The sequence below is a fragment of the Mandrillus leucophaeus genome, unplaced genomic scaffold (genome assembly GCF_000951045.1).
Source record: "Mandrillus leucophaeus isolate KB7577 unplaced genomic scaffold, Mleu.le_1.0 Scaffold771, whole genome shotgun sequence".
Lineage (NCBI taxonomy): Eukaryota > Metazoa > Chordata > Mammalia > Primates > Cercopithecidae > Mandrillus > Mandrillus leucophaeus.
In genome coordinates, this window is record NW_012108375.1 from 411428 (window position 1) to 436913 (window position 25486).

A 25486-nucleotide genomic window follows, 5' to 3' on the forward strand; every position below is an offset into this window, starting at 1 on the left:
AGTGAATGATGATTTGAAGCTTATATATAAGCTGCTTACATGGTTTCAATCAGCTATATTCCACTACACACCATTTCTATAACTTTACAATTTTTCAATTCACTAAAAACATTTTTGACGAGCAGTTATACACCTTACTGAGTATCTTTGGGCCCCTTCTGCCATTCTGAGAAAGTTTTTCATGTTTTTACTTCCCTTCAGTTACTTCTGTGCAGTTAGGAAAGCATAAAACTTATGGCACAGAGTGCTAGATTTACTATGGCAGGTATGAGATGCATTCCAGGATATGAATTTGCCGTCGTGGCTTCTTTGGGTTCTATGGGGTACTTTATCCAACAGGTAGGGCAAGCTGCATATCATTACTTTCTTGGTCTGACCAAGTATGTCTACTCCTCTAAGGATTACGTCCCTCCCAGTGACACTGTACTCCCCAGTCCCAAGTAACTCCCACGTCATCCATGTCCAGAGTCTTACTTTTGTGCCTGAGCTGATACCAGGCCCACCCATGGGAAGCTTGCCTTCTGTTCTTCCAGCTTGGCTGCTTCTGACCCAGTGTTTTGGAGATTAGCACCTCCTTCAATTTTTTCATATCCAGGCCAACATATTCAGAAGAGCTTTGCTCCCACAGTATTCATTAATAGGGGATTAATCTATAGACCTAACAAGTGATTGTCTGAATGCTCCCAGTCATGACAAGGAATCAAAGTCATGCCTTGTTTTTTGTTTTTTTTTTCTTTTCTTTTTTAAAGACACGGTCTCACTGTGTTGCCCAGGCTGACCACAGGTGCATGCCAGCATGCCTGGCTAATTTTTTTGTTTGTTTTTTGGTAGAGATGGGGGTCTCACTTTGTTGCCCAGGCTGGTCTTGAACCCCTGGGCTCAAGGAATCCTCCTGTCTCAGCCTCCCAAAGTGTTGGGATTACAGGTGTGAGCCACCATGCTTGGCTTTTAATATATGCCTTTTAATATATGGCTTCTCCTCTGTCTCATATCGTAATACATACTCAACATTCTTGTGTATTTGCTGGTTAAGTATAGCCCCGACAGTTAGTTTGTATCACATATTACACAACTCCGTAACTCTGTGTTTTTTTTTTTTTTTTTTTCTGAGACAGGGTCTTGCTCTGACAAACAGGCTGGAGTGCAGTGGTATGAACATGGCTCAGTGCAGGCTTGACCTCCCGGGCTCAAGCAATTTTCCCACCTCAGCTTTACAACTAGCTAGGACTATAGGTGCATGCTACCACGCCCTGCTAATTTTTGTAATTTTTGTAGAGATGGGGCTTTGCCATGTTGCCCAAGCTGGACTTGGGCTCCTGAGCTAAAGTGATCCGCCCACCTTAGCCTCCCAAAGTGCTGGGATTACAGGAGTGAACCACTGTGCACAGCCAGCTCTGTAATTTTTTGATAATACAACTAGGTCTACTTTTTTCTGTAAATAACTTTGGTATAAAACATCTAAATCTAAACTGGCTTACCTAACACATAGATATAGGCATAGGGTTTTTGCATGAAGAAATCTGCAACCAGCTACTTCATATAGGGCTTGAAATATCTACTTTTGGCCAGGCGCGGTGGCTCACACCTGTAATCCCAGCACTTTGGGAGGCTGAGGCGGGCGGATCACGAGGTCAAGAGATCGAGACCATCCTGGCAAACACGGTGAAACCCCGTCTCTACTAAAAATACAAAAAATGAGCCGGGCGCAGTGGCGGGCGCCCGTAGTTCCAGCTACTCGGGAGGCTGAGGCAGGACAATGGCGTGAATCTGGGAGGCAGAGCTTGCAGTGAGCCGAGATCACGCCACGGCACTCCAGCCTGGGCGACAGAGCGAGCCTCCGTCTCAAAAAAAAAAAAGAAATATTTACTTTCCACTGAAAGTTATATCTGTAATTGTATCAAAATGCCAAACCTAGGCCTATACTCCCTAGATATCAATAGTGAATACTGAATTTTCAGTTATTATCACTAATGACATATTTTCATTCATCCATTCAATGAATATATTTATTTAGCATCCCTTATGTAATGACCATGTTAAGTAGTGGAGGTACAGAAATGAAAAACAAAAAAATTGGCTGCTGATTTCAGAAAACTTGTCAACGAGTGGTGAAGACAAACACCATTAATAATAACGTTTATACTATGGAAGTATTAATACAGGATTCAGACGGAAAGAATTTAGTAGGGGTCTGGTAACTTCACCCTCAGAAAGTACAAAGCTAAGATGATGTTACTATTTAGAGATTTATAAGTTTAGAGATTTATTAGTTTACTTTTTAACCCCCTTTGAGTGAGGGGATAAACCCATGAGAGTGGGAGTAGTTTCTGTCTTATCCATAGCTGTGTTTCCAGAGTTTAGCTCAGTGGCTTGTACAGATTAAACACAGATTAAATACACATTTTTTTTGGAGACAGTCTCCCTCTGTCGCATAGGCTGGACAGAGTCTCCCTCCGTCGCATAGGCTGCAGTGCAGCAGCATGATCATGGCTCGCTGAAGCGTCGACCTCCCAGCCTCAAGCAATCCTCCAACTTCAGCCTTTCGAGTAGCTGGGACCACAGGTGAATGCCACTATGTCCAGCAATTTTTTTTTTTTTAATGTTTTATAGATACAGGGTGTTCCTGTATTGCCCAGGTTAGTGTCAAACTTCTGGGCTCAAGTAATGCTCTTGCCTCAGCCTCCCAAAGTGTTAAGATTACAGGTGTGAGACACTATGACTAGTCATATTTTTTGAATATTGGAAAACAAGTGAACAATATCTAGAATATATAAATATTTTAGAACGTAAATTCAGTATGAAAAGATAACTCAATATGAAAATGGGCAAAAGACATTAACAGGCATAAAATACAAATGGCAAAGAAACATGAAAGCATGTTCAAACTCATTAGTAACACAGCAATATGTATAAAAGCCAAGTAATGCCATTTTACAATCATTGGGTTGGCAAAAGGCCTGACAACACCAAGAGTTGCCAAGGACAGTGGATCAATGGCTACTCATGAATACTATATGGAGAGAAGGAAGTAAACTAGTATAACCACTTTGGAAAAAGAATTGGGCATTATTTGGTAAAATTGAGAATGTACATCCTACAACCTAGTAATTTTTCTCTTAAATTCATACTCACACATATGTATCAGGGACATTATAAGCATATTCATAGCAATATTGTTTATAATATCAAGAAAATGGAAGCCCAAATATTCATTGACAAAATAAATAGTAAATTTTTGGAATAGTCATACAATGAAATATCTTACAAGAGTAAAAATGAACCACATCCATGTGAAACCGGTTTCGTTATGCAAAATTAAATCATATGTTGTTTAGGGAAATACACATTTGTGGTAACATCTATAAAGAAAAGCAAGAGGACAGTGATTACAAAATTCAAGACTGTGGTTATCTCTGGTATGAGGAAAGGGATATGGTGGAGGGGGCACTCGAGGAACTTCAAAGGTACTAGAAATGTCATTTTATATATAGATACATTTTTCATACTAGAAACATTTTATATATGGACACATTTTTCATCCTTTTAATCACATTTATATACGTATATGTATTACATTTTTGTGTATATTTCATAACTCTTAAGATAAATGAATAAGTATTAGTCAGGTTCTGGAAATGGGAGGGAAAGAAAAGAATGTGCCAAATAAGGGATCAGCTTATGTCAATTTAAGGCCAGGAGATAAGGACTTAAACTCTCTGGCTGAAGCGTTGAGTTCACTAAGTGAGAGGGGAAGCTGGGAGAGCTACACAGGGGTCAGATTGTACAGGGATTTCTAAACCATATGAGAGTTTTGATTGTTTTATGAGTTAAAAAAAATTGTAAACTGAAGTATGACATGTCACATTTGTAGTTCTTAAAGATCTCTATTTTCATCAGGAAAATATATTAGTGGGAAGCAAAAATTGATGCTGGGACTCATGATGAGGATTTGGATTATGGTGGTGATACTGGGAACAAAGAAAGGAGAAAGAATGTGAAGACTATCCAGGACTTGGTGTTGGTGGAAAAAGTAAAGGAAATAGAGAAAAAAGCAAGGAATGGCTCCCCAGCTTTGGACTTGGATAAATGGTGACATTGAGCCAAAGAACCAGGGCAAAAAAGCAAGACAGGGGAATGCTGTCAATTTAGGAAAAGGTGATATTGAGATTCGACAACATAATAGGTGTTCAATAAGTATTTATTATATTGGTCTGTTCTCACGCTGCTATGAAGAAATGCCCAAGATTAGGTAACTTAAAAGGAAAGATATTTAATAGATTCACAGTTCAGCATAGCTGGGGTGGCCTCATGAAATTTCGAATCATGGCAGAAGGGGAAGCAAACACCTCCTTATTCACATGGCAGCAGGAAGGAGAAGTGCTGAGCAAAGAGGAAAAAGCCCCTTATAAAACCATCAGATTTTGTGAGAACTCACTGTATCATGAGAACAGCATGGGGATAACTGCCCCATGATTCAATTACCTCCCACCAGGTCCCTCCCATGACACGCGGGGAATATGGGAACTACAATTCAAGGTAAGATTTTGGTGGGGACACAGCCAAACCCTATCACTTATAAGATAAAAAAGTGGCTGACTGTGAGACCTCAGGAGCTGTCCAACTGGTAGTTGGAATCTAATATTCACCTACTTCTTTTTTAAATATATAATTTGTGGTTCCCTATTTTGTATCTTGGCAGAGAAGCTATGACACCTTAAAAAGAATTTCTATGAGAATAAAAAAAAAGTACAGATATATAAATCTCAGTGTTAGAGTGGTCAGATCTATGTAGCCCTGAGAGTATGGACATTATACATTGTAGCAAGCAGGCTTCATCAAGCTGTGATTATTTCAGTCACTACAACTCCACCTGAGATGTGAGGCAGAAGTAGAATTTTCCTTTTGGTGTTGACCACAAATGGGATTAAATATTAAAGATACCAGCAAAGTATGGCTGGGAAATATGAGGACTTCCTCCTGAATGCCAAACAGGAAGCACAGACAATCTCAGAGTCAGTAGAATGGGGCAGAGTCTTTCTAATGTAAGCTATGGTGAATGGGAAATCCAAATTTCGTAAGCTGGACTTCCTTTTATACTTCTTGCAGTTTAGGTGTTGATTTCCTTTTAGTTTCACTCAATAATTTGAAGAAGTCTTTTTAAAAAAGTCAGCCCTCATGATAGATAAAGGATTTAAGTGTGGAAAATGGAACATAAAAGTACTAGAAGAAAATGTAGATGCTGGGTGTGGTGGCTCATGCCTGTAATCCTAGCACTTTGGGAGGCTGAGGGGGAAGGATTGCTTGAGCCCAGGAGTTTGAGACCAGCCTGGGCAACATGGCAAAACCCTTTCTCTACAAAAAATACAAAAATTAGCCAGGTGTGACTCACACCCGTAGTCCCAGCTACTTGGAAGGCAGAGGTGGGAGGACTGCTTGAGACTGGGAGGCAGAGGTTACAGAGATGAGATTGTTCCACTGTACTCCAGCCTAGGTGACAGAGCTAGACTCTGTCTTTAAAAAAAAAAAAAAGAAAATGTAGGTGATTTTTAAAATGTATAATATTGGGGTAGAGAAGGACTTTCTAGGAATGAGACCAAAGGCAGAGGTCATAAAGGAAAAGACTGATATTTCTGATTATATAAAAATTTAAACTTTTGTAGAGAAAAAGCAAAAAAGCAAAAAGCAACAATAATTCACCCCAAAAGTTCAAAGAGCAAAAATAACTGAAGCATCTATGAAGGGCTCTTACAAATTAATAATCCTAATTTTAAAACTCCCAAAATAAAACTAGGCAATTCAAAAAAGTAAAAACAGTAACTAATATTTCTCGAGATTTTATTATGTGCCAATACGGTAGACTGATGACTAAAATGGCCTCAATTTTCCACCTGCTATGTGTCTATGTCTCTTAACAATGTGAGTTTGCTTTTCTACCCATCAAGAGATACAGTCTGTTTCCCCACTTCTCGAATCTGGGCTAGCCTTGTGACTTGCTTTGACCAGCAGAATGTGGCAGAGCTGATGAGGTTCCAGTTCCAACTGCCTTCCATTCTTTCATGGAACCCTGCCACTGCCATGAGAACGAGCCAGAGGTAGCTTCCTGGAGGACGAGAGGTCACAGGAAAGAGGGCCAAATAGCCCCAGCAGTGGTCATCCTACATCACCAAACATGTGGCAGAGGACAGCAAAGAGCTGCCTACACAACCCATGGCTGACCGAAGGAGCATGAATGAGTTAAGACCAGAAAAACTGCCCAGCCAAAATCTAGATTTCCCAGCAAAAATAAACATTGATCACTGTACTCCACTGAAATTCAGTTTGTTATACAGCATTTTTGTGGTAATAGGAACAGATATAACCAGGCAATGTTCAAAGTGTTCTATATTTATGTTTCAATCTTAAAAGGTGAGTACAGGCCAGGCACGGTGGCTCACACCTGTAATCCCAGCACTTTGGGAGGCGGAGGCAGGTGGGTCACTTGAGGTCAGGAGTTCAAGTCCAGCCTGGCCAACATGGTGAACCCGTTTCTACAAAAATACAAAAATTAGCTGGGCATGATGGTGGGTGCCTGTAATCCCAGCTACTCGGGAGGCTGAGGTGAGAGAATCGCTTGAACCCAGGAGGAGGACGTTGCAGTGAGCTGAGATTACGTCACTGCACTCTAGCCCAAGCAACAGAGCGAGACTGTCTAAAAACAAAAACAAAAACAAAACAAAAAAAAAGAAAGAAAAGAAAAAAAGGGTGAGTACAATTTTTCCCTCTCATCTCATCTCCTACTTACTTGCCTGACATTTATTCCATGCTAGTCACAATGGTCTCTTCACTTTCTCAAAAACACCAGGCAGAGCCCTGCTTTCAGAGCCTTGGTATGTGCTGTTTCTCCTGCTTAGAACGACCTGCCTCAGGTATTCACATAGCACAACTACTCACTTCTCTTAGATCATTACTCAAGTATTAATATCACTTTCTTAGCCTTTCCTGTTGACTCTACAATTGCCTTCCTATTGGTATTGAGCATTCCCCTTTTGCTCTGAAACACATTTTCCCATCTAACTTACTATATATTTTCCTTAGTTGTATCTCCCACTGGAATGTAAGTTCCATTAATGCAAAGATTTTTGTCTGCTTTGTTCATTGCTGTATCCCCAGACCTAGAATACTGTTTCGCATATAATAGACAATAAATATTTGGTGAATGAAGAAATCATCCAATCAATTCCCAATTTACTGAGAAGGAAACAGATACGGAGAACTTAAGCATTCTTGCCTAAGATCACAGTGCTAGTCAGTGGCAGAACCAGCATTCAAACTCAGGCAAGCTGTTTCTACATTTATATAGTTGACTCTATCATGCTACAAGCACTTTGTAATGCGCAGCTTGGCATTTACATATGCACTCAATACACATCAATTTCCTTGGTTCTTTATCTTTAATTTAGGTGGTTCTCCCCAAGGAAGTCCTGTGCTTTGTCTTAACCAAAGAGGTGATAATGTTTAACTTTGAGAAAGAACCAGGTTGTTTCTGACCAAAAAACCAGTTAAAGGACAACCAAAAATGAAAGAAGTCAATCCTCGGCCGAGCGTGGTGGCTCACCCCTTTAATCCCAGCACTTGGGGAGGCTGAGGCGGGCAAATCATGAGATCAGGAGTTCGAGACTAGCCTGGCCAACGTGGTAAAACTCCGTCTCTACTAAAAATACAAAAAATTAGCTGGGCGTGGTGGCAGGTACCTGTAATCCCAGCTACTTGGGAGGCTGAGGCAGAAGAATTGCTTGAACCTGGGAGGCGGAGGTTGCAGTGACCCCAGATCATGCCACTGCACTCCAGCCAGGGTGACAGTGTGAGACTCCGTCTCAAAAAAAAAAAAAAAAGAAAAAAGAAATCCTCTTTTATAACCAAATCCATTTGTACAAATAATCTCAATCTATCTCTTGATACTTTAACTTAAAACCCTTTTTTTATCAGATTTTTTTTCTCAGTACTATTCTCTTAACATTTTGGAGATTATGCCTACTGGTTTTAGAGGAATAATCTCAATTTTATTTAATTATACTCAGACACGTAAATATTGTTAATTTTATTAATTTGTAATTTAGGCTGGGCCCAGTAGCTCATGCCTATAATCCCAGCACTCTGGAAGGTTGAGGCAGGCAGATCACTTGAGCCCAGGAATCAGAGACCAACTTGGGCAACATGGTGAAGCCCTGTCTCTACAAGAAATACAAAAATTAGCCGGGTGTGGTGGCACACACCTGTAGTCCCAGCTACTTGGGAGGCTGAAGTGGGAGGACTGCTTGAGCCCGGGAGGTTGAGGCTGCAGTGAGCCATGATCACGCGACTGCACTCCAGCCTGGGCAACCAAGTGAGACCCTGTCTCAAACAAACAAAAACACCAAGAAAACTGTAATTGAATTTGTCTGACTTTCTAAGATTTTCCACATAAATAAATTTTCACATCAGAAAACAAATAACGATTTGGTTTCCAGATCACAAGTCCTGAATTTTTGTTTAGGAATTATACTCAGTGAATAAACCTTCTAAAAATGTATGAAAATACAAATTATAATAAGAGAAATTTCCACTTATGAAACTGGTAAGGATAAAAAAACATTAAAATGCTCAGGGTTGGTAACAGTATAGGAAACTAGCATTTACTTACTCACCTGGTAAGATTATAGTTTGGGAGAAAGTTTTTAAAACAGAATAAGATGATAAATAGACCTGAAAGGTACGCATGCCCTTTGATCTACGAATTCAATTCGTAAGAATTTATACTAAGAAAATAATTAAGGATTTGGAAAAGGACAGTAGGAATGTTTATTCAAGCACTATTACTCATTGCAAGAAGTTGGGAATAGTTGACATGCCTAAAGGTATGTATTAATCAAATTGCATATATCCCCAAAGGGAATATATTATAGCTATTTATATTTTAGAGGATGTTTGTATAATATTAAAAATTATAAAAGAATAACGACATCCTATTTGTAAAAAGAAAGTCTGTTCATAGAAGAAATGTTGAAGGCTGTTAAGAATTGGCTGTTCTAGATGGGTGGATTATGTATGTGTTTAATGTTTTCTTTTGCTTGTCATTACTTGCTAAGTTTTCAATAATGAACATGCATTGCTGTCATCATTTATTTATTTATTTATTTTTGAGACAGAGTTTCACTGTTGTTGCCCAGGCTGGAGTGCAATGGCACGATCTCTGCTCACTGCAACCTCTGCCTCCTGGGTTCAAGCGATTCTCATGCCTCATCCCTCATATTCTATAATATACATTAGGTTTTGCTTGGGTAACATGCTGTGCAATCTGACTGAGGTAGGAGGAGGAATTCTCCTGGTTTGCTATGGCAATATAGAGTTTTTTTTTTTTTTTTTTTTTTAAGCCTTAGATATTATTTAGTCAAGCCCTCTTCATTTTACAGTATGAGGAACCTGGGTCAGGCATGATGGCACACACCTGTAATCCCAGCACTTTTAGAGGTTGAGATGGGAGGATCATTTGTGGCCAGGAATTCTAGACCAGCTTTGGCAACATAGTAAGATCCTATCTCTACAATTTTTTTAAATTAGCTGGGCATGGTGGTGAGCACCTGTAGTCCCAGCTACTCAGGAGGCTTGAGGCAGGGAGGATTGTTTGAAACTAGAGTTTGAGACTGCAGTGAGCCATGATCATGCCTCACTGCACTTCAGCCTGGATAGCAGTGAGACCTTGTCTCTAAAATACATACTATGTAACATACATACATCCATACATCCATAATGTAACTTGAAAGAGGTCCAGGGGAGTGAGTGATTTCTTTAAGGCCGCAAAGTGAATTGAACAGCAACTATAATCCAAACTCCAGATTCTCAGCCCACTTATTCCCAAGAAATTGGCTGAACACCCCCATCAACGATCCTGGCTGCCCAGCTGGCCTTGGGAAGCGGGTATAGCAGCTCTGACAACAAGAAAACCCAAAGGAAACTATAAGTCAGTTAGGCAAAAGCCTAGTCACTCCATAACACTAAAATGAACTCCCAAGTGTCAGAGGAAACAGGAAAAACAGGAAAACACAGGGATCCTCCGTGTTGTCCAATATGAACTCTTTTGGAAGATACTGATTTTGAAACAGCCGATTCTGTGATAAAGCACAGAAGCCCTGGGTTAAGGACTACTGTATATAATGATTAACTGTGAGATATGCCCTTATATAACAAAATAGTTAATGTATTTATGGTAGCTTCTAACAAGGTAATAATTTTTTGGCTATTAGTTTATTTTCTTACATGCATAAACAAAGAATCTAATACGACATAGCAACAGCTCTCAAAATGTAGTCCACAAACCTTAAAGGTAGAGGTGTGGGGAGGGGTTCCTGACACCCTTTCAAGGAGTCTGTGAGGTTAAAAATCTTTTGTAACAATACTAAGACATTATTTCTCTTTTTTACTTTGTCAACATTTGCACTGATGGTGAAAAGCAATGGTGGATAACATTGTTGGTACTTCAGGACAAATTGAGTCCACAGCACTAAACTGTACTAGTAGCTGTATTTTTCATTGCTATGCACTCACGCATATGGTAAAAAGCATGAATTTTTATTAAATCTCTACCCTTGAGTTACATGTGACCAAGTACGCACAAACCATTTCTGCTGTGTACCTGAGTATAAGGGTTGTCCTGCAGATTTGGTTGCCCAAATCAAAAGCACTTTTGCAATTGGTTGAACTGTGAGCTGAAATAGCTTTTTTTCATGGAACACCATTTTTACCAGAAAAAAAACTACTGACAGACAAACCAGGGTTATTCAGACTTAAGCATGTGGCAGAAATTCTGTCAAAAATGTAACAAAGTGAGACTGTCACTTCAAGTAAAACAACTGACAGTTTGTGTTGCCAATGATACAATTCTAGCTTTCAAGTGAAAACTAGCATTTTGGAAAATCCTATCTGCCACTGTGAGCTTGACAGCTTCCCAATACTTGAAGACTTTTCTGATGAAATGGGAAGACATTAAGGAAAGCGATTGTTTGATACTGTATAATGAAATATGTCAACATTAGGAAGAACTGTATAACACAGTGAACCACTAAAATTTCCGAAGGACTTATGCTTAATGTTTAAAATATCAGGCATCGATCCAACATCCATTCAAAGTGTAAGGTACACCAAAGGATATTAATGTAACAGTGTAAAAAAAGTACATTGATATAGTTTCAGATTCCACTTTGTAACTAACCTTTAAAAAGCTACCATTTGTCAAACTTTGATGTGATATCAAAGAATATCCATGATTATCTTTAAAAAGCTATTAAAATATTCTTCTTTCCAACTTCATATGACTGTGAGGTGGGATTTTCTTCATCTTAAACCAAAATGAAACAGTGCAGCAGCTTAAATGCAGAGGCAGACATAAGAATCCAGTTACCTTCTATTATGTCACACATTGGTTTTGCAAAAATGCAAAACAATGCCACTCCTAGGATAACTGTTATCAAAACCAGGAAATAAGTGCTGATGATGATGTGGAGAAACTGGAATCCTTGTGTACTGCCAATGGGAATGTAAAAATGGCACAGCCACTGAAGAAAAACAGTATGGTTTCAAAAACTAAACATAGTACTATCCTATGACTCAGCAATTTTCACTTCTAGGTACATATGGTATCCCAAAGAATTAAAAGCAGGGATTCAAACAGACATGTGCACATTAACGATCATAGTAGTAGTATTCACAGTAGCCAAAAGGTGGAAGCAACCCAAATGTCCAGACAAATGGATAAACAAAATGTGATATATACATACAATGAAATATTATTCAGTTTTAAAAAGGAAATCCTGACACATGCTTCAATATGAATAAACCTAAAAAACACTATACTAAATAAACCAGACTCAAAAGGACAAGTATTGTATAATTCCACTTATATAAGGGACCTGAAATAGTCAAATTCATAAAGAAAAAATAATGGTTAACCAGGGCTTTGGGGAGGAAGTAACGGGCAGTTATTATGTAATAGGTACAGGATTTCAGTTTGGGATGATGACAAAGTTCTGGAGATGGACAGTGGTGTTGGCTGTACCTCTCAATTGCACACTTTAAATTGTACCCTTAAAAATTAATAAAATGGTAAATTTTGTTATATCTTACCACAATTTTAAAAACAAAACCCCACAATGTTACTCTTCTCACTGATGGGGGGGTGGTTTGGAAAATAGTTATTTTTCATTAAAATCATTATTTATGCACGTAGCCTATTTATTACTGTTTTGTAAATTAACAAATACTTAAAATTTTTCCAGCTTTAATGTCTAATATGGTAAATATAAACATATATACCATACAAACAGAAGCTCTTAGGTCCACGGTAACTTTTGAAAGGTAAAGGGGCCCTGAGAATAAAAAGTTTGAGAATTGCTCTTATATGAAGATTTATTTCCTCTTCTCACACCTGCATTATGTGAAGATCTTCATTTCTTGGTATAACTTCATTTGACAGTTATATCGATTGCAGCCTGGAGACCAGCAAAAAACGACAGGCTGAAATATCACAGATCATCACATTAACTCTTTGTAATTACCACTGTCGCCTGCCTGCTCCCTAGCTCTACGGACTGAGCAACAAAAAGCTCCATACATTCAGAGGAGTGGCAATGTGCAAAAGGGAACTGTAGAAAGCTTAAATGCTGACATGTTACAAAGTAGTTTTGTTGATAGCTAGCAAGAAGCACACATTTTCTTTTTTCTGTTGAATCTTCATTTGGATTTACAGTCCTGGGCAGATTTGGAAACGGGGATGGTGGCGGCATTGTTTCCGAAAACCAGCGCATTCGTGCAAGGAATCTAATTCCCTCACCATCTTGCTACTGGTCTGTTGCAGTGGGGTGTGGTTAGAGGGCTAGGAAGCAATCCAAAACAGCAGCTCAGGCTGCCCAAGGCCGTGTACAAGCGATCATTTTCTCCATTTTGGGCCAGGTCAATTTGCACCAGCAAGAGGCAGAATGTTTGTTTCATGGGGAGGAGGAAAATAAAAAAGGAAGTTAGAGAGCATGGACGGAAATAACACCACCAAAGAGATTTCATCTCAGGTGGATGTTAAACGATTGGAACGCTAATAATGGGCGCAAGGAGCAAACAAAATTGTTCTGAGTCCACAGCTGCGGCACTTTTAATGACAGGTGTGCAGTTCTGCATTGGGGTTGAAAGTGAAATGATTTTCTTATCCAAACTATTTGCATTCATTTTGGGCCGCGTCTGTGACCAGCCTCGCTGACTGCGGCTGAGGCAGTCCCAAACAAAGGGGAATGGACGTCCTCCCGAGGGAGCGGAGGCGGGAAAGGTGGCCCCAGGTGGCCGCGCCAGGTGTGCCCAGGGGTCCACCTTGCAAGCCGCGGGGAGGGTGCGTCCCAGGAGCGTCGGAGAGGCGCGGTCGGGAAGGGTTGGGTCCAGGCTCCAGGCACCACACGGCGAAAGACCCCGCCCTGCCCACGGCCAAGGTTAACCCGCGCGCTGGAGGTACCTGCGGAGGCTTCGCACAGCCAAAAGGCACCGGGCGATCATGGGAGCGCTGAGAGGCTGGCGGTGGTGGGCGCGTGGTCCTTCAGCGTGGCGCGACAAGGCGTGCGGCAGCGCCTGGGCGCCCGGGAGTCGCGAGCCGGCCTAGCCGCAGAGGCCACAGTGGCTGCCGGGCCAGCGCCCTCCCACGTGCGGCAGCTCCACGCCGGCGCCTACCAGCCCCGCCCCGCGCCGTGCCCCGCCCCAGCCAGCGCGTCCGGCCCCGCCCCAGGGGCGGTGCTGGCCAGACCCCGCCGCTGGAGCTAGAGCACAGCCGGGTGGGCTCTGGGGTTGGCGCCCTGGGGGCCGGGGAAGTTTGCGCCGCCGCGCCCAGTGCTGCGATCCCGAGCCAGGCTTCAGCCCCGAGGACTAGGGGTCGGGCGGGCCGGCCTACGGAACCCCGCGGGCCAGCAGCCGTCGTCTCGCGTCCTCCTGCTTGGTAAGGGGGCTTCTGTCTGGCGAGGGTGCGCCTCCCTCCGCCCCGGACCGAGGCCCGCACTGGCACTCGCTGCACACCGGGCAGGGCCGAGGCGAGGCCGGGTGCCGGAGGGAGGACGGAAGGGAGGGGGAGCTCGATGCGCTCTGGGGAGAGGAAGGGGGAGAAGCCTGGACGAGGCTGGGCATCTCTTTCCCTCTTTGCACCCCCTTTTCCCCCCTTTCTGTTTTTACCTTCTGCCCTGGGGCCTTATTTATTGCTTGTGACCCCGTGGCCTAGAGGCTGACATCGCCTTTAAAATAACTACACAAATAATAAACATTATAGCGGCGGGTACCACACCCTGGCTTTGAATTAGGGAACCTGGGGAACAGATGGATGATGCGATTTAGTGGAAATCAGCCATGAATGCCGGCTGGCCCTGCGCCACTGTTTGGATGCGATAGTATTCCATGTGAATGAACATGACCGGGAGCTTCCAGCTTGTCCACGAGAGCACAGCCTCTGCAGGGAGCGCCGGTCGACTTGTAGTATCCATCGACTTGGGCAGCGATTTCCTGACATGTCTGCTGATTAAATAGAAATGCCATTTTTATTAAGAACGACACTCACCAGTTCAACAACCTTTCGCGAATGTGTTTCCTCATCAAATAACTCTCAGCCTACAAAAAGTAGGTAGTGTACATTATTAATACTTTTTTTAGGTCCCATGAAATAGAGGAAGATGCTTGGTTATAGATCAGCTTTTTGTCAGCAGTATGAAAGCCTCTGAACTTAGTACTGAGGCCTTTAGGGGATTTCGGTATGGTGAGATACTCAGTGACAGTCTAAGCTTATGCTGTACTTGTTTTGAAGACATTTTTACTTGTTCCAAGATTTAACATACTCTTATACCACTGGGTATTAATGAAAATATGTAATAAATTACCTTCACAATACTTTCTGCTCTCCTGACTCTTAAAAAAAAAAAAAAAAAAGATGAAAGGTCATACAGTTTTGTGTTTTGTTTTTACCTTTAATACAGTTTATAATCCGTATCATCTTTGTAATTTATGACTTTTCTGACTGATTCTTCAGAATAACTTAGTTCAGTGTTTTCATTTTTCTTATCAAGGAAAAGTGTTTAAGCTTCTAAAATGTCATCTATCAAGCACCTGGTTTATGCGGTTATTCGTTTCTTACGGGAACAAAGTCAGATGGACACTTACACCTCCGACGAACAAGAAAGTTTGGAAGGTATGCATCTGCTCTTTGTGTTCATTTATATTATAATTATAAACGAGGACTAAAATAGCTGTAAGCCCAGCTTGATGATCTATTGTAACAAAAATCAGAATTTTCTTTGATCTTTCAAGGAGAGGCCTGATTATAAGGTTATCGTATTTCCATTTTCTGAAGCTTGTTTTGTTTAACAACAAATTAAGAGGACTATTGTTTATTTATTGAACAAATACTATATGTAGAAAGTATGCTGTTCATATTATAGGCAATGTTTTCTTCACAGCAACTGTTATGTTAGTATTATCGCCATTTAACAAGTGAGAAAATGAAACCAGGGCCAGACTTGGTAGCTCATGCCTGTAATCCCAGCACTTTGGGAGGCTGAGGCTGGTGGATCATTTGAGGTCAGGAGTTCGAGACCAGGCTGGGCAACATGGCAAAACCCTGTCTCTACTAAAAATACAAAAAGTAGCCAGGTGTGGTGGCACTTGCCTGTAGTCCCAGCTACTCGGGAGGCTGAGACAGGAGAATGGCTTGAACCCAGAAGGCGGAGGCTGCAGTAAGCTGAGATCCCATCACTGCACTCCAGCCTGGGCCATGAGGGAGATCCTGTCTCAAAAAAAAAAAAAAAAAAAAGAAAATGAAACCAAATAGCATAACCAGATAACACAGCTGATATGTGATAAAGCCTGGTTAATACTCTGAAGATCTTGTTGTCTGCATTTCCTAATAGGAAAGCATCCAGTTTAGAAATAATATATAAAAATACCTGAGTCATTTTAATAGCACTATGTAAAAGTCTAATAATTAAACCACTAGTAAGATCTGACCAGTGCCTAATTTCGCACTTGAAATGAAAACATTTCACCTGTGTTTTACATTAACTTTAATATTGGCTTCAGTAATCTGTAAAGTTGAACAGGACGTAGGTGATGGCATCGTGTGTTTCCTCGACACCATCTTTGTTCTTCATGTTTATGTGTTACAAAATTTAAATTCAGTACAACCATAACAAGGTAGAATTTGGAAGATGGGCTTGTGGAGGTTCAGTGAATCTGGTGTCCCTGTGGCCTAAAGTCTTTTATTTATTTATTTATTTTTTGAGACAGGGTCTGTCTGGCTCTGTCACCCAAGCTGGAGTGTAGTGGCACGATCTCAGCTCACTGCAACCTCCACCTCCTGGGCTCAAATGATCCTCCCACCTCAGTCTCCCAAGTAGCTGGGACTCAGGAGTACACTACCATGCCTGGCTAAGTTTTTTTATTGTTTTTTGTAGAGACAGGGTTTTGCCATGTTGCCCAGGCTGGTCTCAGCCTCCTGGGCTCAAGTGATCCACTCGCCTTGGCCTCCCAAAGTACTGGGATTACAGGCATGAGCCAGCCCTCCCAGCCCTAAAGTCTTAATTATTGCAGTAAGAGTGCATTTGGAAGAACTTAATAAATAACAGTGTAGTTTAAATTTCCCATCTTAAAACTGCTTCTGTAATTTCAACAAGCACTTCCCTGTGAATATGCTTTTAGGAGGTGGAGATGAAAATTGGACATTTGCTCTAAATCTGCTTGCAGTCTGGTTAGATGATGTCTTTCCAGGTGGCAGTGAGAGGAGCAGGTGATGCACAGTTGGAGAACATTGCCATCAGTCCATTTAATATTAAGGTCTTTTTGTTCTTGATGATTAGACTATGTGAAGATAAAGTTGATTGGTTATCTAAGGAGAATGTTAGTTATGATTGCTCTGTAGCAAACAGATAAATGCAGTCATTTAAGAAAAGATGTTTCTTTTCTAATCAAAGGCAGCATAAAAGTTTTAAGGGCCAGAAAGAAAATTGAGGTTTTTTTTTTTTTAAACCAAGATGTTACGTCCTATTTTTAGGATGGTATTCAGCCAAAAATATGTGCCTTCAGCTGTTTGTTATATATGGCAGTCAGAAAGGGTGCCAATTGTTTTTGACTGACCCCTATTTTTGACTCTGTGAGTCTAATTTAATTGAACATGAAATCATGTGGAGGTGTCTGCCCACCTTCTAGACATTTTTAAAAGCCCTGGGAAAGAAGCCTCAGTTCTGATACCAGCTTTACCACTACTGTGAAGCTGATGTATCATAAGCTTTGTCTTGCCATCAGATTATGTCACCCACTCCTCAATTATTGTCATCTACTGACATTTGCTTCGTTCCTTGACTAATTGTGGTTCCTGTTCACTGTCACTCTCTCTAGCACTACTCCTATTTAGTTCTTGGCAATTGCAATATACTGATAGATGATTATTTTAGTTCCCTGGCTGTCAGTTCTTGACCTCGTCCAGTGATCTCAAATACTTGATCATATTCTAGATCAGTGGTTCTCAACTCGGGGGTGATTTTGCAGTATCTGGATACATTCTGATTGTCACAACTGGGTGAGGGGGGTGGCTGGTATTACTGGCATCTAGTGAGTAGGTAGAGGCCATGGATGCTGCTAATGCACAGGACAGCCCTTCACAAGAAGAAATTACGTGATCCAAAAGGTCAGTATGTAGAGATTGAGAAAGCCTTCCCTAGACTTAATCATTATCAGAATTGCATTCCTCCCCTAATCTCTGTCCCAAACATTTCACTTCCTGACCACTATTGCCTGTCCTTCCAAGCTCACTCCCTCTAGAATCCCTACTCCAGCTATTCTTTGACCCAACCAATACCTCCAGTCTGTTCATCCCTCACCTTTTCCCACACCTCTTGTTACTCATCTTAAATTCCATGGTTGATAATTACAATTATTCCCTCGTAACTCTTTCCCTTTCTTGCAAAGCCCAACTTTGTTTAAATCCAGCTCTCCACCTACTCTGTGCCCACCTACTCACACCCACTCATGTATATAGATGGAGCAAAACACACAACTTTGCTGACTAGTCCCACTTGAAATTCATGGCTCTGAACTTCAAGCAGCCTTTAATGCTTTAATGCTGTCAGGCAATTACGCCCTCTGTTCCAAGTTCATTCGTACATTTATTTTCCTAGATGACCATTTTAACACTTTCTCATATCTTCTGAAACCCTCAAACCTCTTTCACTGTCCTCACTTTTAGTTGGTTACTTTGCTTTCTACTCCACCAAGAAAACTGAAATAATAAGAAAAGAGCTGGGTACGACAGCACTCACATACTCGGCCTGCCTGCCTGTTTGCCTAGCTATTACCATAGGTGGACTATTCGCGCCTAAATGGAACCCCTCTACTGGTATACTAGATCCCATCCTCTCTCACCTACTCCAGGATATCACTCTAGTTATTTTTTTTTATCTTATAAAATTTTCATACTCTACTGGATCATTTCCATCATAATATAAACTTACCATTATTCTCCCTTCTTCAAAAAAGCAAAAATAAACAGCAAATAATTATTTTACCATACTACCCCTAACCCATTACTGCTTAATTGTATGTCTCCCTTTGCAGCAAAACCATTTGAAAGAATTGTCTATGCTTGCTTTCTCCAAACCCTCTCCTTCTATTCTTCTTAAACCCATTCTGATTAAGCCTTTGCCTCTCTCTCTCAATCTATACCACTCTCATCAAGGTCATTAGTGATTTCTGTGTTGTTTAATTTAATGGTCAGTTCTCAGCTTTCATCTGAGTTATTAGCTGTCACTGATAATGTTGATGGTCATTTCCTCACTGCCCCCACCCCCACCCCCAGTATATTTTATTTAGTTTCCAGGATACCTCATGCTTTCTTGGCTTTCTTATCTCATTGTTTGCTTCTTTTCTGTCCCCTTTGCTGGTTCCTCTTCTTTTCCCTGACCTGGCGTACCCAGAGTCCGCTGCTTGATCCTCTTGTCTTCATTATCTATACCCATTTCTTTGTTGATATCATTCAGCTTCTTAGCCTTAAATACCCCGTATCTGTATGCTATTTCCCAAATTTATGCCCTCAGCTCAGACCTTTCTCCTGAAGGTCTTCTTATATATCCAAGTACCAACTAGATATCTCCACTTGCATGTCTAATAGGCATCCCAAATTTAAATTGCCAAAACCGAACTTCTGATTCCCCCACCCAAAATCTGTTCTATGTGAAATTTCCCTATCTCTGTTTATGGCAGCTTCATCTTTTCTGTTGCTCAGGCCAGAAACTTGGGTATCATTCTGGACTCTTCTCTTTCTCAAATACTCTGTAACTAATCATTCAATAAATCCTGTCAGCTACACTTTCAAAATACGTCTAGAGTTTGACACTTCTTATCATCTCCACTGATATCACCTCTGGATAGAACTAACTATTTCTTGGCTGTTTTAGTGTGGCAGCCTCTAACTGGTGTCTCTGCTTCTCTTCTTGCCCCTCCATTGGCTGTTGCAAACACAGGCATCAGGGATCTTTACGAACAGAATATGTCAGTTTCTATGATTTATCTACTCAAAATGTGACTTAAGTAACATGACTTCTCATGTTACTTAGTCATTGTTTAAAGGATCTTTATAATTTGACTTCTGTAACATATTTTTCACCTTCTCCTCCCCTTTCTCATTTGGCTTCAGCCGTATTAGCTTTCTCTTTATAAATGTACCATATCCTCTTGCCTATGGGCTTTTGATCTGGCTGGTTCCTCTGCCTGGAATGGTCTTCACAGAGAATGGTAACACTCCCATCTCCTTCAAGTCTTTTTCAAATCTCTTTTCTCAGTAAGGCCTGCTCTGAACTCTCTGTTAAGCCTTCAGCTCTGGGCCAGGTGTGGCTCACACCTGTAACCCCAGCACTTTGAGAGGCCAAGGCGGGCAGATCACCTGAGGTCGGGAGTTTGAGACCAGCCTGGCTAACATGGTGAAACTCCATCTCTACTGAAAATACAAAAATTAGCCAGGCGTGGTGGCACATGTCTGTAATCCCAGCTACTCAGGAGGCTGAGGCAGGAGAATAGCTTGAACCCGGGAGGCACAAGTTACAGTGAGGCAAGATTGCGCCACTGCACTCCAGCCTGGGCAACAGAGCGAGACTCTGTCTCAAAAAAACAAACAACAACAACAAAACCCTGCAGCTGCTTTTCTGCTCAACTGCCCACACTCTCCATCTTCCTTACCCTTTACTACCTGTTTATTGTTTATGGTCCACCTCTCCATCCCCTACTAGGAAGTAAACCCCAAGAGGTTAGAGGTCTTTTCTGTTTTATTCACTGATATGTTGAAAGTGTCTAGAAAAATGCTTGACACATGATAGGTGCTTAATAAATATTTGTTGAATTGAATCCAATGGTCTTGGGCATTTGCTTGGTTGGTTTGGATCTTAGTTTCTAAGTCTATTTGGTAGACATACTTGCCTCCTCGCAGCCAACATATTTGTGAAGAGAATCTGAATCAGTGAATGGCAGGTACATAGCATGTGAAAACTTTTGAATTAAGTGTTATACAGATGGGCTGTGGTATTACTGAATAGAATTCTTCACTCACCTTTCTCTATCAGTACCAGACTATTTTTGTTTGGTGTTACAGTGGAACAATAAGTATTTACAGTATTTCTTTAGATTTTGTGACTTATTCCTGAATGTCTATTATTTTAAATAGGAATAAATAGGAATAGGGTCTTCTAAAAGGAAGATCAAATGTCATAATCTCTGTTTGATAAATGAGAATCTTGAGGTAAATGTAAGTTAAATTGTTGTACCCAGGTTATTTAATTTTTTTGGCCTGGATCAATAAGAATAATGAGACAGTCCTGGGTTCCAAGGCTGTGGTTAGCTTTGTTCACTAAATCATATGCCTTTCTAAATATGTGTTATTGTTGAACACTGTACATTTTGGCAACTAGGTTTACTTATCAAAATAGAATTGCGTTTAGAAAAAAAAAAAAGGCCACCTCCTTTAGGGATACTTAATTGTATCTAGTATGTGCCAGATCTGTGATGTGAGGTTAGTGGCAGCAGAGATAAAGAAGGTGGACTGGACTGCCTTAAGAACATAGGGCATAAAATCCCTCAGAGTTATCACATGGACTTTTCACCTGTCAGTGTTTAGCTCTGAAGTTCCATAATTTAGTGTTTTGCTAAGGGCTTGGTTGGGTACTGTCCATCTTTTACAAGGCTGTAAATTAATTTTTTTTGGTGGGGAGGCAGATAAACGCTCTCTTCCACAGATTTGATTGTTTATTTCCTCCAAATTCAAATGTCACTTTCACTGCAAAAAAGGCAGTAGATTAAGTTGATTGAGCGTCTACCTTTGCCAGACCCTGTTAAAGTCGAAGACAAATAAGATGTAGGCCCCGCTAGGGATAAAAGACTTTAAGGAAAACAAGATGTAGACTGTTTAATATGGGAAGACAAACATTTAAGTGCATATAATACAGTGTGATAAGTACAATAATGGAAACGTGTACAAGCCACATGGCAAAGTATAGGAAATGACCAATCTGATCAAGAAGACAAGATGTTTATCAAGAATAAATATATACATATACATACTTTTTTTTTTTTTTTTTTGAGACGGAGTCTTGCTCTGTTGTCCAGGCTGGAGTGCAACGGCACGATCTCAGCTCACCACAACCTCCGCCGTCCAGGTTCAAGTGATTCTCCTGCCTCAGCCTCCAGAGTAGCTGGGATTACAGGCACCCGCCACCATGCCTGGCTAATTTTTTTTGTATTTTTAGTAGAGACGGGGTTTCACCATGTTGGTCAGTCTGGTCTTGAGCTCCTGACCTCAGGTAATCCACCCTCCTTGGCCTCCCAAAGTGCTGGGATTAGAGACATGAGTCACTGTGCCTGGCCACATACATTATTATTATTATTACTACTGTTATTATTTTAAATAGCAGTCTTCGTGGCAATGAGAGCCTATTTTCTTGTGGCCCAGTGTTTTACGTGCAAGTACAACTGCTTGATAGGAATAGAAAGGGAGAGAATAGGGGTGGGTAAATAGTAGTAGGGCTTGGTCGGAATAGAAAGGGAGGAGAATAGGGATGGGTGAACAGTAGATTATTTTGTATCTAAAAGACCCTTTGACTTTTTATCATTGGTAATTTAGTTTCTTATTAAATCCCTCTTTAAGGAGAATTGTTCTGTGATTACTGAAAGTAATAGTGTTTCTTTTATGACAGAGGTAATTTCCCCAGGGTTGCAATTCATACATAATGTATCTTTTAAAAGTTACATACAAGTATAAGGGAATCTACTTCACACTGTCTGGAAATACACTGGGCGTTTTGGGTACATTCTCATCTCATTGAGCCAGGAGTGAATTCCTTTCCAAAGGTGAGCACTATCAGGATGAAAATCTGCTTCCCTTCCCCTCAAAGGGTAATTGTAGAGAGGACAGGATATATGCTATCCGCTATTAACTACCTGCTCCCATTTTCTCGAATCCCAAGTTTTCTCTCTAATTCATTCTCAATGTTCCTGCCAGACTTTTAGTTCTAAACATAATTTAGTTATGTTACTCTCCTTTACTAATTTATTTAATGGCTCTCCATTTGCTCATTTCTTGAAGTCTAAATCTTTTTAAAAATGCCATTTCAGGTGGCTTGTCATCTACACAGACTTCCTTTGTTTTTTGAAGACAGAGACTCACTCTGTCGCCCAGGCTAGAGTGCAGTGGGGTGATCTCGGCTCACTGCAACCACTGCCTCCTGGGTTCAAGCAATTCCCATGCCTCAGCCTCCCGAGTAGCTGGGATTGCAGGGGCATGCAACCACGTCCGACTAATTTTTATGTTTTTCGTGGAGATGGGGTTTCACCATGTTGGCCAGGCTGGTCATGAATTCCTGACCTCGGGTGATCTGCCTTCCTCAGCCTCCCAAAGTGCTGGGATTACAGACGTGAGCCACCGAACCTGGCCTCTAATGACAGACTTCAAACATAATCCCTCACCATGTCTTTCCATCCACTGTACACCCTAGCCATACCAACCATTTATTTTGCATACAATAAAAATAGACAAGGCCCCATCACCATTTAACATGCTTTATATTTTGCTTATATATGTTGTCTTCCTTTATTAAAATATAAGCTTTATCATGTAGACAGTGATTTTTTTCTGTTAGGTTTATTACTGTTTCTCTACCACCTTAGACTAGTGCCTTACACATAGTAGGCACTTGGCAAATTTGCATGGATGAATGAATTTTTAAAATCTATCTTCACATGAGTACACCAGGATTAATATTAAGTGCTTCTTCCTATGTGCTGGGGGCTATGTTCTGTTACTGTTAGTGTTTTTAATTAATGGAGAATTTGGTTTCTCACATTTTTTTAAAAAAAGATAATGTTTTAGGTTTGTAGCGAGGGTACTTTTTTTGATTTGTCTTTGTTTTTGTTTTTTTGAGATGAGGTCTCAACCCAGGCTGGAGTGTAGTAGTGAGATCTTGGCTCACAGTAACCTCCTCTTCCCAGGCTCAAGCAATCCTCCTACCTCAGCCTCTCGAGTAGCTGGGACCATAGGTGCGCGCCACCATGCCTGGCCAATGTTTTGTATTTTTGGTAAAGATTTCTCCATGTTGCCAGGCTGGCCTTGAATTCCTGAGTTCAGGCAATCCACTCTCATTGGCCTCCCAAAGTGCTGGGATTACAGGCGTAACCCACCACACTTGGCTAAGTTGTTGGTATTAATGACTTGCTCTTTCTTTCTGGTAGCCTTCAACAAGAATATGATGTAATACATATATTGAGAAATTATATTCTAGACAACATTTTTCCTTAAGTGAGGAATAAGAAATCAAGTCGTTGCCAGGTGTGGTGGCTCATGCCTATAATCCCAGCACTTTGGGAGGCCGAGGTAGGATGATCACTTGAGCCCAGGAGTTTGAGACCAGCCTGGACAATGTGGCAAGACCCCGCCTCTGCAAAAAGATTTAAACAGTTAGCATGTGGCTCATGCCTATAGTCTCAATTACTAAGGGAGCTGAGGCGGGGGGATCCCTTGAGCCCAGGAAGTCAAGGTAACAGTGAGCTATAATTGTGCCACTGCATTCCAGCCTGGCCACAAAGCGAAAACTTGTCTCTAAAAAAAATTAGGAAGAAAGAAAGAAAGGAAGGGAAGGTGAAGGGAGAGTGGGAGGGTGAGGAAGGAAGAAGGAAAATCAGTGTGTTTTCCTTCGATAGCTAGTCTATAAACAGAAATTTCTTTACAGCTGAACCAATGTTTTCCTTATGTTCTGTGATCAAAATACTGAATTTCCATACATTGCAGTTCTATCAGAAAAAAAAAAAACTTGTTTTTTTTTTTTTTAAATTGCTGATTGTTTTTTACTCTTAAAATTTATTTTAAGTTGCAATTCAGTGCTTGGAGACAGTTTTTAAGATCAGCCCAGAAGATACACACCTAGCAGTTTCACAGCCTTTGACGGAAATGTTTACCAATTCCTTCTGTAAGGTATGTTGTCATTATTTTTCTCATTATTAACTGATATAACTATGACTACAATTTTATGTTAATAGGTTGTTAATAGTTGAGGGGCCAGGTATATTAACTTCATCCTGTATATAAGGTAAATAGTCTGTCTATATGGATATAATTGGGTGTCTAAAATGTAACTCATTTAATGTGCTTTAGATTTTCATATTGATAACTATTTTCATCTTCTCACCTTTTATATTTAATGATATGTATTAGTGGACTTTTAAGTTCTTTACAGTATCTGAGTATTTTTTTTTTCTTGAATGTCATTTCAATGAATCTGAGTATTTTTCGATTTCCAGCATCTGAATTGGTGTTTCCCTAAAACGTGGAATACAGCTTTAAAAAGTTTTAATGTCTAGGAAGCAGCCATGTGGAAATAGATTCATCTGGAATTGAATCATCATTTCTGAAGCAGAAGTCATCAAATTTGCCCATTGATGGGGCTCTTTAAAACAGGAAAAGGTTAAGGGTCACTGGGCAAAACTAAGACTGAAATCCAAGTTTGCTGATCCCTGTTCCTGGGAACTATTTATACATGGTCTTGGGTTTCTGGCCTTTTCAGGAAACAGACCATGAGACTGAAAAATGCTAAGGTTAGTGAGTTTAGGGCTCCCACATGTGGGTTGAACTCTCAGTTGTTTCTTTGTTTTCTTTTTTTCTGAGGCAGGTCTCTCTCTGTCACCCAGCCTGGAGTCCAGTGGTGTGATCATGGCTCACTGCAGCCTCAACCACCTGGCCTCAGGCAGTCCTCAATTCTCACACCTTAGACTTGCGAGCAGCTGGGACTACAAGCACACACCACTACACCCAGTTAATTTTTGTTTGTTTGTTTTTGTTTTTTAGTAGCAACGGGGTCTTGCTTTGTTTGTTTTGTTGCCTAGGCTGGTCCTGAACTCCTGAGCTCAAGCCGTCATCCTGCCTTGGCCTCCAAAAAGTGCT

General features: G+C 40.9%; 2 protein-coding genes across 3 annotated transcripts in view; one reads left to right on the forward strand and one right to left on the reverse strand.

Moving 5' to 3' along the window:
* Positions 1-13723, reverse strand: part of NLN (neurolysin (metallopeptidase M3 family)) — a 109984-nt gene extending 96261 nt beyond the window's left edge. Inside the window, exon 1 of one of the 2 annotated variants that reach the window (XM_011966747.1) lies at positions 13505-13723. In XM_011966747.1, the coding sequence (XP_011822137.1) occupies positions 13505-13545 (41 nt within the window). In that variant the 5' untranslated portion in view covers positions 13546-13723. Of the gene's footprint in view, positions 1-13214; positions 13345-13504 lie in introns of those variants that run through there. The other variant, XM_011966748.1, reaches the window with a different exon arrangement.
* Positions 13724-13764: 41 nt separating this feature from the next.
* SGTB (small glutamine-rich tetratricopeptide repeat (TPR)-containing, beta) overlaps positions 13765-25486 on the forward strand; it is a 61314-nt gene continuing 49592 nt past the window's right edge. The window contains exons 1-3 of the mRNA XM_011966746.1: positions 13765-13978; positions 15090-15211; positions 24417-24520. Coding sequence (XP_011822136.1) covers positions 15112-15211; positions 24417-24520 — 204 coding nt within the window. The 5' untranslated portion in view covers positions 13765-13978; positions 15090-15111. The remainder of the gene's footprint in view (positions 13979-15089; positions 15212-24416; positions 24521-25486) is intronic.